Source organism: Cricetulus griseus (genome assembly GCF_003668045.3).
Source record: "Cricetulus griseus strain 17A/GY chromosome 1 unlocalized genomic scaffold, alternate assembly CriGri-PICRH-1.0 chr1_1, whole genome shotgun sequence".
In the NCBI taxonomy this organism is placed as follows: domain Eukaryota; kingdom Metazoa; phylum Chordata; class Mammalia; order Rodentia; family Cricetidae; genus Cricetulus; species Cricetulus griseus.
Genome location: NW_023276807.1, coordinates 253,119,979 through 253,136,581, shown reverse-complemented (window position 1 = coordinate 253,136,581; position 16,603 = coordinate 253,119,979). Strand labels below are relative to the sequence as shown.

Here is a 16,603-nt window from a genome sequence, read left to right as displayed (position 1 = left end):
TCAACATTTCCTTACAGTTAAACAGTTGAGGGAGGACAAAAATCAATGCTCTTACCTTTTTTTCTCAGGGTCTGTGACTAGCATATAACAGGTTCTTAGGATTATTTGGGATGCACACTGACAGAGAAGGGTGTAGGAAAGATAGCTGATTAAATATGCGTAGTTCCCTGTGAGGCACACTGTAAGCAGCCATGTATATAGAGAGTTGTGTTCGTTGTTAGCTTCGGCACACCTACTTCTTTTAAAGAATTATCTCAGCCATGCACATGGCTGAGAAGCAAAGATGAACTGCACCAGAAAGCCACCTAGTGGACTCCAGGAGGAATATCTTTTGTAGTTCATCTGTCTTTTGGGTATGTCCATACTTTTGAATAGGAATCTTTACCACCCTGCTTGAAGAATAGTCCATTTAAGATATTTTACTTCTTTTTGGATGGTTTCAACTGCATTAAGTAAAAAGTAACATTCATCCTGCTACTGTTTTTGTGCTGTCGAGGACTTTGGATGCTTGACAAAGATTTTTGTTGCAGAAGGTAAGCTGACCAGGGGAGAACCTGGAGCTTGAGGGAATGGAGAGCCCTCAGATTCCTATGAAGGGACCATGAGGAAGGGTGGGATGTGCTCTCCTGTGTCTGTGTCTCTGTTCTTTCATAACCAGTTATTTAACATAAAGACCGGTCAAGACAGCGGGTGCTTTATAGGCATTTCCTTTAATGAGTCTGGACTTGTGTTTTAGATCACCAAACAAGAAAGAAGTCTGTGTCATTAAAATACAATGAATTTTCCCTTTAAGGTTATTAGGAATAGAGGCTCGGGTACATAGCTCAGTGGTAGAGGGCATGCTTAGCCTGCACCAGGCCTTCTGCTCAATCCTCAGCACCTCAAATAAACAAAAGATTATTAAAGATGAATATAGGAACTTATAACCTAGAGTTAAGGGGAATATGAATAACCGTACAAATAATAGGGATGCAAGAAACTCTCACAGTAAAATAGTTTCCTGAGTAAGGTTAATGTGTGAGGTATTGCCTCCTTATATATACATCCTGCATAAAATATTAATGCTTCAGTGGGGCTTTAAAGTTTATTTTATTTTTACGTATATGAGTGTTTTGCCTACATGTGTTTCTGTGTACCATATGCGTGCCAGTGTCCCTGCAGAATCTCCTGGAAGAGCAGCCAGTGTTCTCAACCACTGAGCCACCTCTTTAGCTTGCTTTAATGATGTTAAAGATGACATAAGTTGCTGCTTGTAACACGTTCATATTTTCCCAGCATTGAAATTTATAGCCTTGCTAACATTTATTTATTTGTGTGTATGCACACCTGTGCGCGCGTGCGTGCATGTGTGTGTGTGTGTGTGTGTGTGTGTGTGTGTGTGTGTGTGTGTGTGTGTGTTTGTGCTCGAGTGTACGAACACTCATGTATGTGCATACGTGCATGTCACGGTGTGACTATGGAGGTCAGTGGACGACTTTTGAAAGCTGATTCTCTCCTTCCTCTATGTGGGTCCCAGGGATCAAATTCAGGCTTGGTTAATAGTATCTTCAACACACAGAGACATCTCTTCAGCAGCAGTTTGTATTTTATTTATACTTAGCAAAATTACTAAGCATAAGATAGTGAGAAGTTCTTAGTTACCGCATGAATTTGCTAATAGGAATGACTCAGCCTTTGAAAGCCTCCTATATTTCCCTCAATAGCCTTAAAAAGACTTTCCTTATTTTTGTTTACCTGGGTGTTTTGCCTGCATGTGTCTCTGAACATCACCTGTATGCAGTGTCCATGTAGGCTATATTAGAGCGTTGATCTTCTGGAACTGGAATTACAGAGGGTTGTTAGCTGGCATGTGGGTGCTGGAAAATGAACTTGGGTCTTTTTAAACACCAAGCCATCTCTCCAGACCCATTTCCTCAAAATTTTAATTTTCCCTCCAGAGGAGAGTAATTGGGTATAATAATAATTCATCCAATATTTACAATGCTGTATTTTAACAACAGGTTGGTTTTGATTTGCTGTTTTTCTTTCTTTCTCTTTATTTTTCAAGCAAGAAGAGATGAACTCCAGTCTAGAAAAGTTAAGTTAGACTATGAAGAAGTTGGTTCATGTCAGAAGGAAGTCTTAATAACATGGGACAAGAAGTTGTTGAATTGCAGAACCAAAATCCGATGTGACATGGAAGACATTCACACGTCCCTCAAAGACGGTAGCCACCACTTTCCTAACCTTTTATTCTTGGAAAGCTGTCGAGACATTTTTGATTCATGAAGTAGAAGCACAATATTGCCTTATAAACTGTTTGTAAAGAAGGGATAGTGCTGTGTGGCTGGATGGGTTTTCTCTTTCCACCTATGCCCTGCTAATAGGATTGATGAGAAATTGGTAACGCTGTCCCCAAAGAGGTTGCTGACTTTACTATTTCTCCTTCATACTTACTGCAGCTTTTCTGATGCTTGGTGTTCTTGTTTACCGAAGAAGAGATGCATGCCTTAGTAGACATCTGTAATTGTTGCCATGAAATAGTGCGGACTCACCGTCTTGATTCATCACCAGCATTTGATCAGAAATACTTATTTACATATAATAATGGTGAGGGGTCTATGAGAGACAGCTTGTCCAAATATGCTGCTCTTAGCACCCTGGAGAGCAGAAGCTGAGGGTGGAGTGCAGAAAGGAGAGTTCTCACTGTGATGCAACTCACCTGCTGTAGCTTAATGGCTTTATTCCCAAACTCATGATCTAACTTTTGCATCTTTTGGATTGCAGGGGTCCCCAAAAGTCGTCGAGGGGAAATTTGGCAGTTTCTAGCATTACAATACCGCCTGAGGCACAGATTGCCCAACAAGCACCAGCCTCCAGACACCTCCTACAAGGAACTTCTGAAGCAGCTCACTGCTCAGCAGCACGCAATACTTGTGGATTTGGGTATGTCTGTGGAGTGGGTTATCATTTACACAAAGGGCATCTTAGTGTTTGTCGCTTGGTTAACATTGATGAAGAGGATGTTTGACATTCACTGAGCGGTCTGAGTACGTTGTCCTTATATTCAGATTAAAGAATCATGAGTGGAATATTCACCCCCAAACTGTGCCTCTGAAGTGGGAAACACTGTGAAGGCCATGTTATGGGGTGCTCTCAGCTACCGAATTTTGAACAACTGACGTGTGTGTGTGTGTGTGTGTGTGTGTGTGTTTATAGTGCTGGAGATAAAACCCAAGGCCTTGTGCATGCTAGGCAAGTGCTACTCCACTGAGCTGTCCCCTCAGCCAGGCAACTGATTTTGAAATAGGTTAAAAGGGTAAAGAAATATTTAGCGGGGCTTTCAAGACTTTCAGGCACTGCTGAATACCAATGTTCAGCAATCACTGTAAAAACTAATGCCATAGACATCCCAGTAGGGACTCCGGAATGGCTAGATAATGGCAAATAAGAAAGCAAGAAGCCATATGTGTGGACAATCATGCACTCTACTAAGATACATCCCCAGCCCCCAGATAGTATGATTTTAAAAATCATTTTTTCTCTAAAGTCCATTATCATACACACACACACACACACACACACACACACACACACACACACACATATATTTTATGTTAGATATACAAGAAAAATCACTGGCTAAAAACTAGTGTTTGCCTCTATTCCTTTCATTGACAAACAGCTTTTCTTGAGTAGAAATGTTATAGGGAAAATGGACAATTCAGTCATTGCCCTGGCTGTGGTTGTCAATAGGCTGCATTTCTCCCAAGTCTATTCCTTTGTTAATTGAGAACTAGACTTGGCCTTCCCCGTGCTCCCGGCCAAACTGTGGGACTGTATTGGTAAATGGGCAATGAGATATAGGACTATGGCATTGCAGCTGGGGCCAGTCTAGATGTCCCCGATAAATAGGAAAATGGGTGAATGAGGTTTCAACAAAAGAATGTCAGACAGAGATGGGGATAGGATCGAGTTTTTCGATACACAGTGTATTAATAACTTTTTCTTAGAAAAAGATTTAAGGGAGAAATTAGATCCCTAATTTTAAAAACTGCTTATTTGCCTCTGTCCGGTGGCCGTCTGTGTTCCTCCAACCCTCTCCCGTGCTTCCTCCCATTTCTCCTCCTTACACTGCAGAAATAATCTTATCAGTTCCTGGAAAAAACAAAAAAGGAAACCAGAAAGCACTTTTAAGCCTATGTGCTGGAAAACACTTTAAAAATCTTCCACTCTTGCAAATTCTGTTTAATTTGACTAGTCAGTCATTTGACAAGGAAGCTCACATAGTCCTTGTTTTCTGGTGGCTCAAGGAAAGTCCCAAACTAGTGTCAACAGCTTTGGTGAGGAGGGTGGCTCTGTGGCAGGACCAAGCATCAGCGTTTCAGAAATGTAGATAGGGCTGAGTTTGTTTGCTTATTGGTATCTCCATGGGAATTTCCTATCCAGAGGTAAATTTTAGGCAGAAATTTACTTGAAATCATATTGAACTTTCACTGTCTTTATCTTCCTTGGACATGTGTGTGTATATATGTGTGCACATTTGCATGCATGTATTATATTAATATGTTATATATGTTTTGTTAAAAGAGTTATTTGTTTTATAGAAACAGATAAAATTTATATAAAAAAGCATAATTCCTAAATGATAGACTCTCCATAAAGCAAAATAAAGCCAAACAAATCCCTCCAGTATCATATTACAAACACACAAAATAAGAAGTGAATCTGGTTGTAGGTTACCAAGATTTTGTCTTAAATAATGACACCTCACAGAATTTGATTTTCGTTACAGAGTGATCTTTACATGAATTTAGACTCTGCCTTGATTCAAACTCAAAACCAATCTGAGTTTTGCTCTGTAGTACCTCTCGGCCCTACCATCAAGGACAGATTTCTGTTGAATGGCATTGCTTTTGAAGGAAGCAATGCTGCTTAGCATAAAATGGTTGTCTCTGCATCATGTGTGTGGAACCTGGGACTCACATGGTGGTGAGGGGGATGGGGGGAGAAGTGAGAGGAGCGAGGGGATGGGGAGAACAAGCGCCTCTGAGATGAACATCCCCAGCAGCTCCCTGGGCTGTCAGAGTGCTGCTATTCCCAGAGGTCACTGCCTTGGGTTTCTAACTCTGACTTCTAAGCCTGATTCTCCTTTCCCCCTACAGGGAGGACATTTCCCACCCACCCTTACTTTTCAGTACAGCTTGGGGCGGGGCAGTTGTCCCTCTTTAACCTGCTGAAAGCTTACTCTTTGCTGGACAAAGAGGTAGGCTACTGTCAGGGGATCAGCTTTGTGGCCGGAGTCCTGCTTCTGCACATGAGCGAAGAGCAAGCCTTTGAAATGCTCAAGTTCCTTATGTATGACCTGGGCTTCCGCAAGCAGTACCGACCAGATATGATGTCACTTCAGGTGAGGCAGCAACTCTTGGTGAGTCAGGTGTGCAGGAGGCTTTCATCAGAAATCTCAGTACCAGCCATTTCTGAATCACAGTTCAGACTTCATGAAATCTAGGCCCAGTGTCTTAGAACTTGGGCAAATATATGGATATGTGTTAGTCATTGTTTTAGGAGAGGATTTGAGATTTTGCTAAATACAGAAGTGCTCACCAAGGTATATAACTATAAGCAATCCAATTCCTTCCTGGCAGCTGTGTATAGATCTACTTAACAGGCTAAAAGATGTTTTATTCTGAACAGTTTACTTATATTTTATATCAGAGAGAAAACACTGGTATCAATGTAAGGAATTAAAATAACTCTGGTTTTCAGAAAACAATTTCTTTGTTATTAGAGCTTCAGAGAAAAGAAGCTGTATGTGAACAGTGATTTTGGTGTGAGGGACCAAAAATTCAAATTAATAAAAGTTTAAAAACTTAGGCCCTGAAAGGGAACGTCTAATGATAAAGGAAAATTTAACTCCTTAAATCAGGAATGTCATGACTGGTGCCTGATCCCCTGCTCTCAGAGAAGGAGAGGTAACTGTCCACCACTCCTGTTAACATTCCTTTACTAATTGCTGGTCATAAAGCTCCCCCAGCCCTGGAGATAACTGACAGACCCTGTGACTCTGTAACCCTGCAAGCCCATATCCTGTCTTATCTCAGTCAAATGTATCTCCCTTAAAATGTATAGTTAGTCAGTTAGTTACTAACTCTGTACTTTGTATGACCTTAAGTAACCATGGAAAGTCTGTAATTTGTGGCCTTCAACCTTATGGCCTGTCCCTTTAAAAGCTTCTCTTTTTGGCAGGGTGGTATCTCATTTGCCCGCCATGCAGTGAGATCCTAGCTGGCCAGCTTGAAATAAAAAGAAACCTTTTGCTTTTGCATCAGAGTGTCAACTCCTTGGGTTAGTCTCTGGGCTCTGCGAACCTGGCACAACAGGTTCACAGGCAGAAAATTTAGTGTGTGGCCTTTCCCGTCTTCCATGGCCTAACCCATCTCATGTCGCTTCCACCTGTCTGGAGCTTTGCCATGTTAAATGCACTGCAGAATGGGAGAATGATTTGCTCTTTTTGGACAAATAGGGCTTTATTATTAACATTTGCTTTGTAGGAGCCTTGAATTTTTGCATCTGCCCAAATCTACTTTAATGGAGGAAATATTCCTAACCTCCAGTTTAGAACATAGGGTGCAGAATGTAAGATCCTTGAAAATAATGAAATGGCATACATTTGTTTCTTCATTATGCTCACAACTGAACTAGAATAGAATGTGTTTATCAACGTGCTTTTTTTTTTTCCCTCTGATAATTAGGTTCTGAGCTTCCCGAAATACTAGTTCTTCTGCCGATGAACGCCCACCCTTGTCTAGTTTCTAAACCAGAGCTGGTCTAGGGAAATGTATGATTTCCTTCTGGATATGATTTACTGAGATAATAATCTCATTACAAAACCTCTTTTTGTGTTTGCCTGCTGCCACGCTGTTTATTTTCCCTCCCTGTGATTTCCTGTGGCCCTGGTTCCTGCCTTTTACAGTTTGTGCTGTTGATCAGGCTCAGGTGGTATTGGCAGTGTCTATGTGCAGCACTTTGCGATTTGTTTTCGCCCAGCGGTTGTCTCGTTTTTAGTTTACGCTCTGGAAACAGTTGTTGAATGTACCACATGATTGGTTGTTAGTGTGCATTTTTATTACTTTATGTCTCTTTATAAGAAAAACTTCACATTCAGCAGGAGATACTGGAAATCTGTTAGGAGACTCTTCTATTGGAAGAATGATGCTCTTTCCAAGTACACACACCATACCAAACACATGGTAGAAATACTTGATTATGAGACTTGGTTGAGTTTATACTGACATGAATTATGCCCTAAATGCAGTGACCTCACATTTGAACATCACCTTTAAAGTTAACCATAAAAATAAAGTCATGTGAGTTACTAAATGTGTGTGAGTTCTTGAAAGTTTGTATATTGGACACACATGCAGATTGCTGCAAGTTTTCTTTTCCTTCTCTATATGAACTGCAGATCCAGATGTACCAGCTGTCCAGACTCCTTCATGACTACCACCAAGAACTCTACAATCATCTTGAGGAGAATGAGATCAGTCCCAGTCTGTATGCTGCGCCCTGGTTCCTCACGCTCTTTGCCTCTCAGTTTCCCTTAGGATTTGTAGCCAGAGTTTTTGGTAAGAGATGCCTGTGTTCAAAAGGGGCAGTGTTATATATTGTCCTGAGGTCATTGTCAATGAAGTCCCCATAGGGCTAGGAAAATCATAGAGTATTATTCAAATATAGTGGAAAAGAATTGGGCTCCTATGAGCTTATGTTTATTTGTGTGGAAAACCTAGAAAACAGTTTTCAAATCTAGATTAGGGACAGACTGTATAGTTTTCTAGATTTTTATCTTTCTGGTTCTTTTGTCTTTCTCTCATTACCTTCTTTAACTTGGATTCAAAATACAGAGAAAGGAGCACAACTGCTATGCTATTGTGGATGCTATTTCTAGTGGCATTTCTATAATGATAAGTCTTTCTGCCAGCCACCTGAGCCCTGCCACCAAGTATGCCAACCTCCCGAGTTCTGCCTGCTGCGTTAGGGCCCCAAATAACACACAGAGATTTATATTAGGTACAATGCTGCTGGCCAATGACTAGGATTCCTTATATTCTTGCTCTGTCTTAAGTATGAACCATAGCCATAATCTATATATTTAAAAGACTTATCTTAGAGGACACTGGTGGCGAGTGTCCTATCTTCCCAGTCTCACAAGGCTCCACAGAGAAGAGAGGAGGAAAGAGAACAATTTTCTGCTTGTCCCTGCTTATCTTCTGAGTTTGCCTGCTATGCCACTTCCTGCCTGGATTACAAGACTTCTTTTTACTACATTTCCCAGAATCCTCCTGGACTCCTAGTCCCACTTATCTAGCTTCTCTATTGGCTAATAGTACTTTATTTATCAACCAATAAAACAAGCATACACACAGAAGGACATTTCCCGTCATCTCCTCTTTTCTGTCTAAATAAAAAGAAGGGTTTTAACTTTAACATCGTAAAATATATAACAAAACAGTTATCAAGTAAGAACTATAGTTACGATATTTAGTTCATTAACATTTAGCAAGATTTAAAGAAAATATTCTATCATCTATTCTATGTTTGTGAGTCTAAAGTCTTATATGCAGCTTATCTTTTATAATAACGAAAGGAAACTATAACCATAACTATCTGTCTTCAACTCCATCAAAGACCACAGAAGGATAATATATAAACTCTAGGTCTCACAGAGACATCTCACTGCCACCTGACAGTCACCTGAAGTTCCTCTGTAATGTTGGGGCATCCATCTAAAGCCTATAGGCCACAGTGTGTTTGGCACACTTCTCCATTTCAGCAAGAACCCTTCAGGGCATTTCTTAGTCTTTCTGTTAACATGTCACTTTCGTTCCTGTCTCATTGTTTATATAGCTACATTTACTGCCACTGAAGGAGCCATAGCTAATGCCTAAGTCTATGGCTAAGAGGAAAATCACTGAATGTAGACAGGCCCATTATTGTGTAGCTACATTGCTCCAACCACAGTGTTGGCAATGGGAGAAGGGAGAGTATGGCATGGCTTGTGTGCCCTCTGGGGGCCTTTAGATCTATTCGCAGGTCTTAAATGAATGCATCAAAGTATCATAAAAAAAAAACAAAACAAAAACATGAGGTTGAGTGTGGGTGTGTGCACCTGTAATCTCAGCAATTTGAGAAGCTGAGACAGGAGGATTGTGAGTTTGAGTCTGTGTGAATTACATAACAAATCCCCATTTGTCTTAGCTATGATTTCTGCTGCTGTGATAAAACACCATGACCAAAGGCATCTTGGGAAGGAAAGGGTTTATTTCAGCTCACACTTCTATACCACAGTCCATCACTGAGGGAAGTCAAGGCAGGAAACTTGAGGCATGAGTAGATTCAGAGGCCATGGAGAAGTGCTGATTTCCAGCTTGCTCGTCATGGCTTGTTTAGCCTACTTTCTTCCAACACCCAGGACCACCAACCCAGGGGTAGCACCATCCTCTGTGAACTGGGTTTCCTCACATAAAGCGTCAATAATAGAAAGGTGCACTAAAGATTTGTGTACGGGCAATCTTATAGAGGCATTTTCTCAGTTGAGAGTCCTTCTTCCCCAACTGCTGTAGCTGGTGTCAAGTTGACATAAAGCTGACCAGCACAGCATCTAACAACAGAACAGGAAAGACATCAGCAATTACTGTTCACTAGATTTTGCTCAGTGATGTTGGCTGGGACCTCTGTAACCTGGAGAGGGCTCCAGTATCTGCTGGGATCTACAAATCTATCTAGAGGCCAGGGGAAAAAAAAACCTGTATTTGTGGACCACTGTGCTAAATTGGAACTTTGTGATTTTTTTGGTCAAATTTTAAGTCATTACCTTGGGTTTTTTTTTGTTTGTTTGTTTTGAATTAGTATAAAACTCAGAAAAAAATCAGATTATAACAAATAGAAAAATGTTAGGAGAAGCTTGAGTTATGAGCATGTGTGTGTCTTATGTATACTCCACATTGTGGTTTAGCATATATTTCTAATGGGAAGTCTCATACTGTCTTCTGACAAAGCTGTAGCTGAAATGTGATGTCCAGTTGCATTGCATGGGCCTGCAATCCCCGGATGTCTCTTGCTTGTTGAATATACACCACTTTTTTTCCAATGGAGCATTCTCTGGTGCTTTGGATCCTGATAATGTGTCTCCTAAAAATTCCTTTAGCTGTGTTTGTGTCCATTTGAAGGGTTGTTTCTTTCACTTGATTTGGACTCTTAATGTCAGAGTTAATAATACACTGTCCTTTCCCTAGCAGTCTCTTCCCTGTTATATAGATCATGACTAAACATGACAGCAGGCTGGGCTTCACAGGTCTTGTGTATGCTGAAGCTTTCAATTTCCTACTTGAATATAGATTTAATCACATATTAACTGGTTCATTTGTTTTTGGATTATGAATAGTTGAACAGTACTACATTGATTTCTTGTTATGGTCTGTTGTTAAGAAAAACCTGTTAGTTGGATACACTTATTTGAACTTTATCTAGAGTCCATTAAACTTACCAGTAAAACGCTAAATAATATATAGACAGATATATAAGGTCTCCTTTGTTCTCTTAACCATATCTAAAATCCTTACTAGTAAGATGAATAGACAACATTTGTTTCAGTCATATCAACTTGTTTTTAAAAATAAAAGGTGATTTTGACCAGTTTTCTTTTACATGTTTTCTGGTTCTGATGCTGCAATGAAACAAAGAATGTGCTCTTTGAAATAATAGATATACAACTTTGATCATTAAAATTTTATCCCTTGTTCTAGATATTATTTTTCTTCAGGGAACTGAAGTTATATTTAAGGTTGCTCTCAGTTTACTGAGCAGCCAGGAGGCACTTATAATGGAGTGTGAAAGCTTTGAAAATATTGTGGAATTTCTAAAAAGCACATTGCCTGATATGACTACCACTGAAATGGAAAAAATTATTACCCAGGTATGATGTAAATGATCTAACATGTGCTAAATTCTTTCGCATAAAAATGTAGTTTGCCTAACATCTATTTTCTTTAGGGCCTTCTTTTGTTTGATTAGCATATTTTATTTAGAAATGAGACAACTATGAAATTTCAGCATTGTAGCTTTGTCTATCTGCCTATGCACAGAAATATGCTATAGTGATGCATAGTGGGTTTTCAAGGAATCCTTTTGATTTAAACCAATGGTGAGATCTTGGTCAGAACCTGAAGAGTCAGTATGATCAGAAAGTAAAATGAAGCTCACTAGCCTTGCAATATCACCAATTCTTTCAGAATTTATAAGAAGGGCCAGACCCGTGACCCCAGCTACTTTCAAGGTGGAGGATGTGGGATCGAAAGTCCAAGGCCACCATGGTGATGTAGCTCTGTGACTGACCATTCTTTGTTCAACACCACAAAACGTAACTCATGTGCAGATTAAGTAAATAGTAATCAGCAGTTTCTAATTATTAAAATCTTTAAGTTAACAAGTATGGCCTTTGTTTATATTTTATTATTTGTCAGTTTCTTTTTTTAAAATATCTTTTCTGATTTGTTTGAAGCATGGTCACACTGTGGAGCTCAGGCTGGCCTTGAACTTGCTTTTCTCCTACTTCTGTCTCCTAAGTACTGGGCTTGTGGGTATGGATTTCCATGTATTACTGGCTGAAATAACTTGTATTAGTATCAAGCAATTATATATGATTATTTTGGAGATTTGAAACCATGTATGTTCTCTTAAATCACTGCCCCCTAACTTAAAATAATGAAATTAACAGGACTTTCCTGACTTAAAGCTTGCTACCTCAGTTAGAACCAATTGACCATGGAATCGATTGCTTATCTTGAGAGAGGCTCACAAAGACTAGCAATGAATATAGACATTTATTAAGACCTTTCTGCTCCATTAACAAATACATTCAAAATGCCCCTATGTACCTTTGCTTAGTAATCAACAGTGATTGTCTCTGACACAGATAATCATTGCTCAACAACAAATGTTGACCTGGTACTCTAAATTTTGGGAGACAGTTGTTAGATTACAGTCATCTTGATTGCTAACTACCCTTGGACATTAGTTTATTCTTGTGACTTGGTCTTATTCTTAGGATGTTTCAGTTGCATAGAAATATTCTGTACTGAAAGTTAGATCTGTATCTCATTGGTTCTTGTGTGGATAGCCAGGGATGTTCTTCCATTTTGGTGTGTTCTAATGGTCCCAATAGTGCTGGGAATAAATATGAAGTCTATCATTATACAGCACTTGTATCTTGGCGTAGATACTGAAGGGCAGATTAACCAGCTCATGGTGCTTCAACAGGTTTTTGAGATGGACATTTCCAAGCAGCTACATGCCTATGAGGTAGAGTATCATGTGCTACAGGATGAGCTTCTGGAATCTTCCTACACCTGTGAAGACAATGAATCCCTGGAGAAGCTGGAAAGAGCCAACAACCAACTGAAGAGACAGAACATGGACCTTCTAGAAAAACTCCAGGTACGGAAACGAAGATGAGAACAACTATGAGCGAGCAGCCCTGTTTGCAGGGAACTGGTCAGGATGACTGGGGCATGAATGTGGGTTGAACCATTGAAGACCAGTGATGTAGGTATCTCATCTGGTCCATTTATTTGGAGGTCAACAAATGTACTTAGGAGCTTAAGTATCACTTGGGGGAAAAACACACCCACAAAATAGTAGAAGAGCAATTCAAAGCAGAATTTGGGTTCACCTTACCAGATGTTGTAAAATTCAGGTAATTTCAGGGGAGGAAGAATAAAATCTGAGGAATCAGGTATGTGGTTATGTGAGCTTGGGCTGCATTCTGAAGGATGAACAATGAGTGAGGAGGGTCTTTGTGTTGCTCAGGGGAGGAAGCTGGGTCAGTCAGAAAGCTTGACTGAGCTTCTCGCCTCATGCTGGTGAGAAGAGCAGGTGGAAGAAGGAGTGAAGCAGAGCTTCTTTGTTGTCTAAGAGCAGAGTTTTGTGTGTCCATCTTCAGAAGGGAACATCTCAAAAGTATTCGAGCCTTGCATTTGAAAGAACAATATAAACCACCTTTGGGTGGAGTAAGAAGGAAGGGAAACATTTGTGAAAACCTATTTAGGAAGTTTTGCCTGGTATTTGTCTAGAGCAAAACAGAAATGAAAAGAGGTGGAGATGTCTCTGGGTAAACCAACAGTAAACTCATAACACAGACTTGCTACAGGCTTTCTGTTGACAGCTCCAGGGAGCCATCATCACGCTTCTCAATCCTTTGAAATGAATGGAGTTTCAAGTATATCTGTAGAAGCCAAAGCTCCTGGGAGGTCTTAGGTTGTTGAAGGTACTGCTCTTGGAAGGGATTAAGGGCATTTCCCCAATACCCTTCTTCTTCTGGGAGGGTTGTTACGAAGAGCAAGACTACCCAGAACCACCAATCACTTGGACTCCTTAAACACAGGAGCTCTTCCTCACCAGTGTGCTCATGGGATGATGTGTGACACAGCATGGGTAGGGGGAGTGCTTGCCAGAGTGAGCACCATGCTGCTTAGACTAGCATCTCCCCAAACTGTGAGACAAACTGAGTCACATAGCAAAAACTAGTTAAGAGTGCCCTTATTCCACCTTCAGTCAGGCAGCACTGGGGAACACCAGTGGGTATGAATGATGACGTCAGCTTCATTTGGGGATGATACAGCATTGCATCGATGCTGTCATTAGTGAGAGGAGAGTCATGTGAGTATAATGTGTGTACATACATATGCCTTACATGTGTGTCTGATACACACACACACACACACACACACACACACATATCTATATATCTATATCTATATATCTATATCTATATCTATATATATGATATACACTGATATACACTGCTGAAGTTTGAATCCAGGATCTTTTGAATGGTAGAAAAGTATTCTATCACTGAGCTTACATCTTCTGTTTCTAATATTTAGATTTTTGTGTACTTTAAAGGGAGAAAAAACAAACCCTATTTCAGAGAATATTTTTGTATATTGACATAGTCTTGAAAAACACAAATGCGTTTTTCTCAGTGCTTGTTCACATGATATTCTGTTAACTAATGTGATAGAATTATCTAATAACAAATGTAAGACATGGCTGTTACTGTACTAAACAGACTACCTCAAATTTTTAATTTGATTTTTTTTCCTTGACAAACAGGTAGCTCATGCTAAAATCCAGGCCTTGGAATCCAACCTAGAAACTCTTTTGACTAGAGAGACCAAAATGAAGGCTTTAATCCGGACCCTGGAACAAGATAAAATGGCTTATCAAAAGACTGTGGAGCAGATCCGGAAGCTGCTACCAGCGGATGCGCTGGCCAACTGTGAATCGCTGCTGAGAGACCTAGCTTACTCTAATAATGACAAAGCCAAGACAGGAAATAAGCCATAGCTCCATGTGGCCTCAGCAGAGAGCTCCCTTACGATACCGGAAGGTGGCATCTGTGCACTGCAGATCTAATGTCGACCAGAAATCTGGTGGGACACCTACTACTGGTGTGGAGACCATCAGTAGGTGATGTAGCTCTCCTCAGAACACTCCACTCCTAAGCCATCACAGACATCCAGACTGGATTTTCCTCTGGTTGTTGCCAACTATGTACATAAATATATATATATGGACATAAAGAGTAATGCTTTCAAATCTAACAGTAGATGTGTATCAGAGCAGTTTTTCTTTTTCGGTCAAAACTTCATGAAATCCATACCAAATGGAAGTTGAAGTGAGATATCCTTTTGGACACACATGAAATCTTTTTTGTTTTTCTAGTGAAACAAATCTAGAACATCTTTGTATATTGAAATATACTTGAAAAAAATGAATGTATTACCCCCCTCAAAGACTAGCATGTTTCACTCAGTGTGGTAGGCAGACACATTTCTGTAGCTGTATGTGGCTGCTCTATGTAAGGGATGTGTGAGTCTCTTAGGAAGGTGGAGCCCTTCTGCCCTGCCCACTGTGTGACAACCAGTATGTCGTATCTTCACTTACCTAGAGTCTGGTTAGGCTTTGCTTGAGACACACAGGGACAAAGCAGGACCTGTGGCTGAGTCCATCCACCTCAAAGTAAAGAGGAATGTTGCTAATTTTCTAGCAGATAGACCAGCATTGATATTCGTACTGGAAATATCAGGCCTCAAAGACACAACTAAGCTCCTAAATTGTCTGTAGTAGCTATTTGCCTTTTTATTTAGGTGACTTAGACTGTGGTAAACAGTTGCTTGGTGTTATATTTACCAAGTGACAAGGTTTGCTATTTTCTCACAAAATTATGGGAGCCTTTCATGTAATTCTTGTGACCTTCAGTTTAGAATAGGGAAATAAAAGTATGCTCCATTTCCCAAAGATGATATACCATGTTGAGTTGCTTTTTATCTTTTGCTCAATAACCAAACACCCATGAATCATTTTCCCCTTTCATGTGAAAATTTAGAACTGTGAAATGTTCAGGAACAAACTGTCTAAAGTACACTGGAAGGGAAGAGAAATTTCTCTAACCCAGTTCAAACCTGGACAATTTTGTATTTGGACTCCTGGCTTCTGCTTATGAGGGAGTGTGCATGCATTCTGGGTGTCTGGATGGAAAGTAACTTTCCTAGTTCACGTTCAGTCCCTACAACAGAGATGACTTGACAACAGTGCCTCTGAACATGAAGGCGACATTTCTGCCTTTCCCAACAGTGTTTATTGTTGCTGCTTTCGGCAGTCCTTGTCTTTTTTGCAGAGGGGTTACTTGGGGGTAATTTTCCTCAGAGAGAGTTTATTATACACAAAATGAAATTTTATTATAGCGCTCACAAGTCAAGATATAGATCAGTAGGTGCCAAGTATCTACAAGCCCTTTTAGGCTGTTCCTCACTTGAATGTCACAAGTCTTGGGATCAGGGTGACCTTGGATCCAGGGGGCTTCCTCCCCAAACAACCAAGTCTTATTATGTAGGAGAGTTGATTCAGCTTCTAGATTCTCAGAAGTGCTTGTTCTAGATTCTCCATTAGGTTGAGGGCCATTAGTTGATCAGTTGCTTGGATATTCTGAAAATTTCTTCATTTGTAGCATCTTCTATTCTCCTACCAGGATGAAGAAGAGCACAGTATTACTTTCTGATGATAGAAATTGCCTTATGGGTGTGATGCACAGGTGGTGACTGGGGGGTCTTCATGTTGGGGAAGGAAATATTTTCTTTCTGTTTCTCAGTTAAACGTACATGATATTCTGGATGTTCAAAGTCAGCAATTAAGACAACGTGGATGCAGCATTTTCTTGTGAAAATGATTTTTCTTTCTCATTTGTGATTTTAAAAAACGTTACACAAGTTCTACTTCGTCATTTTACATCTTCATCAGGTTCATGTAATGTCTATTCATTTCCAATAAATATGTTGCTGCCATTTCCTGAACTTTGTTGTTGTTATTTTTTGGGGGAGGGTAGGATGGAACGGAGTTTAATCTTTTGCTTAGAGGCTTGAAGTCAAAACCTGCATGGGTTGGATTGATGCTGCCTAAACCTGAAAATGCTGAACATTCCCAGGAACAGAATCCAGGACAACAAATACAATTTAAGACCATTATAAAAATACAGTGTTAACCAATTTCCAACTTCTTCCACAAT

The 16,603-nt window shown here is 40.1% G+C and overlaps 1 protein-coding gene across 2 annotated transcripts in view; it reads left to right on the top strand.

The window, feature by feature from the left end:
• The window catches only part of Tbc1d4 (TBC1 domain family member 4), a 161,423-nt gene extending 145,032 nt beyond the window's left edge, over positions 1 to 16,391 (top strand). For both annotated transcript variants that reach the window (XM_027394000.2, XM_027394001.2), the window contains exons 13-19: positions 2,048 to 2,206; positions 2,767 to 2,925; positions 5,145 to 5,389; positions 7,448 to 7,607; positions 10,785 to 10,954; positions 12,298 to 12,474; positions 14,152 to 16,391. In XM_027394000.2, the coding sequence (XP_027249801.1) occupies positions 2,048 to 2,206; positions 2,767 to 2,925; positions 5,145 to 5,389; positions 7,448 to 7,607; positions 10,785 to 10,954; positions 12,298 to 12,474; positions 14,152 to 14,385 (1,304 nt within the window). In that variant the 3' untranslated portion in view covers positions 14,386 to 16,391. The remainder of the gene's footprint in view (positions 1 to 2,047; positions 2,207 to 2,766; positions 2,926 to 5,144; positions 5,390 to 7,447; positions 7,608 to 10,784; positions 10,955 to 12,297; positions 12,475 to 14,151) is intronic.
• The last annotated feature ends 212 nt before the right edge of the window (positions 16,392 to 16,603 follow it).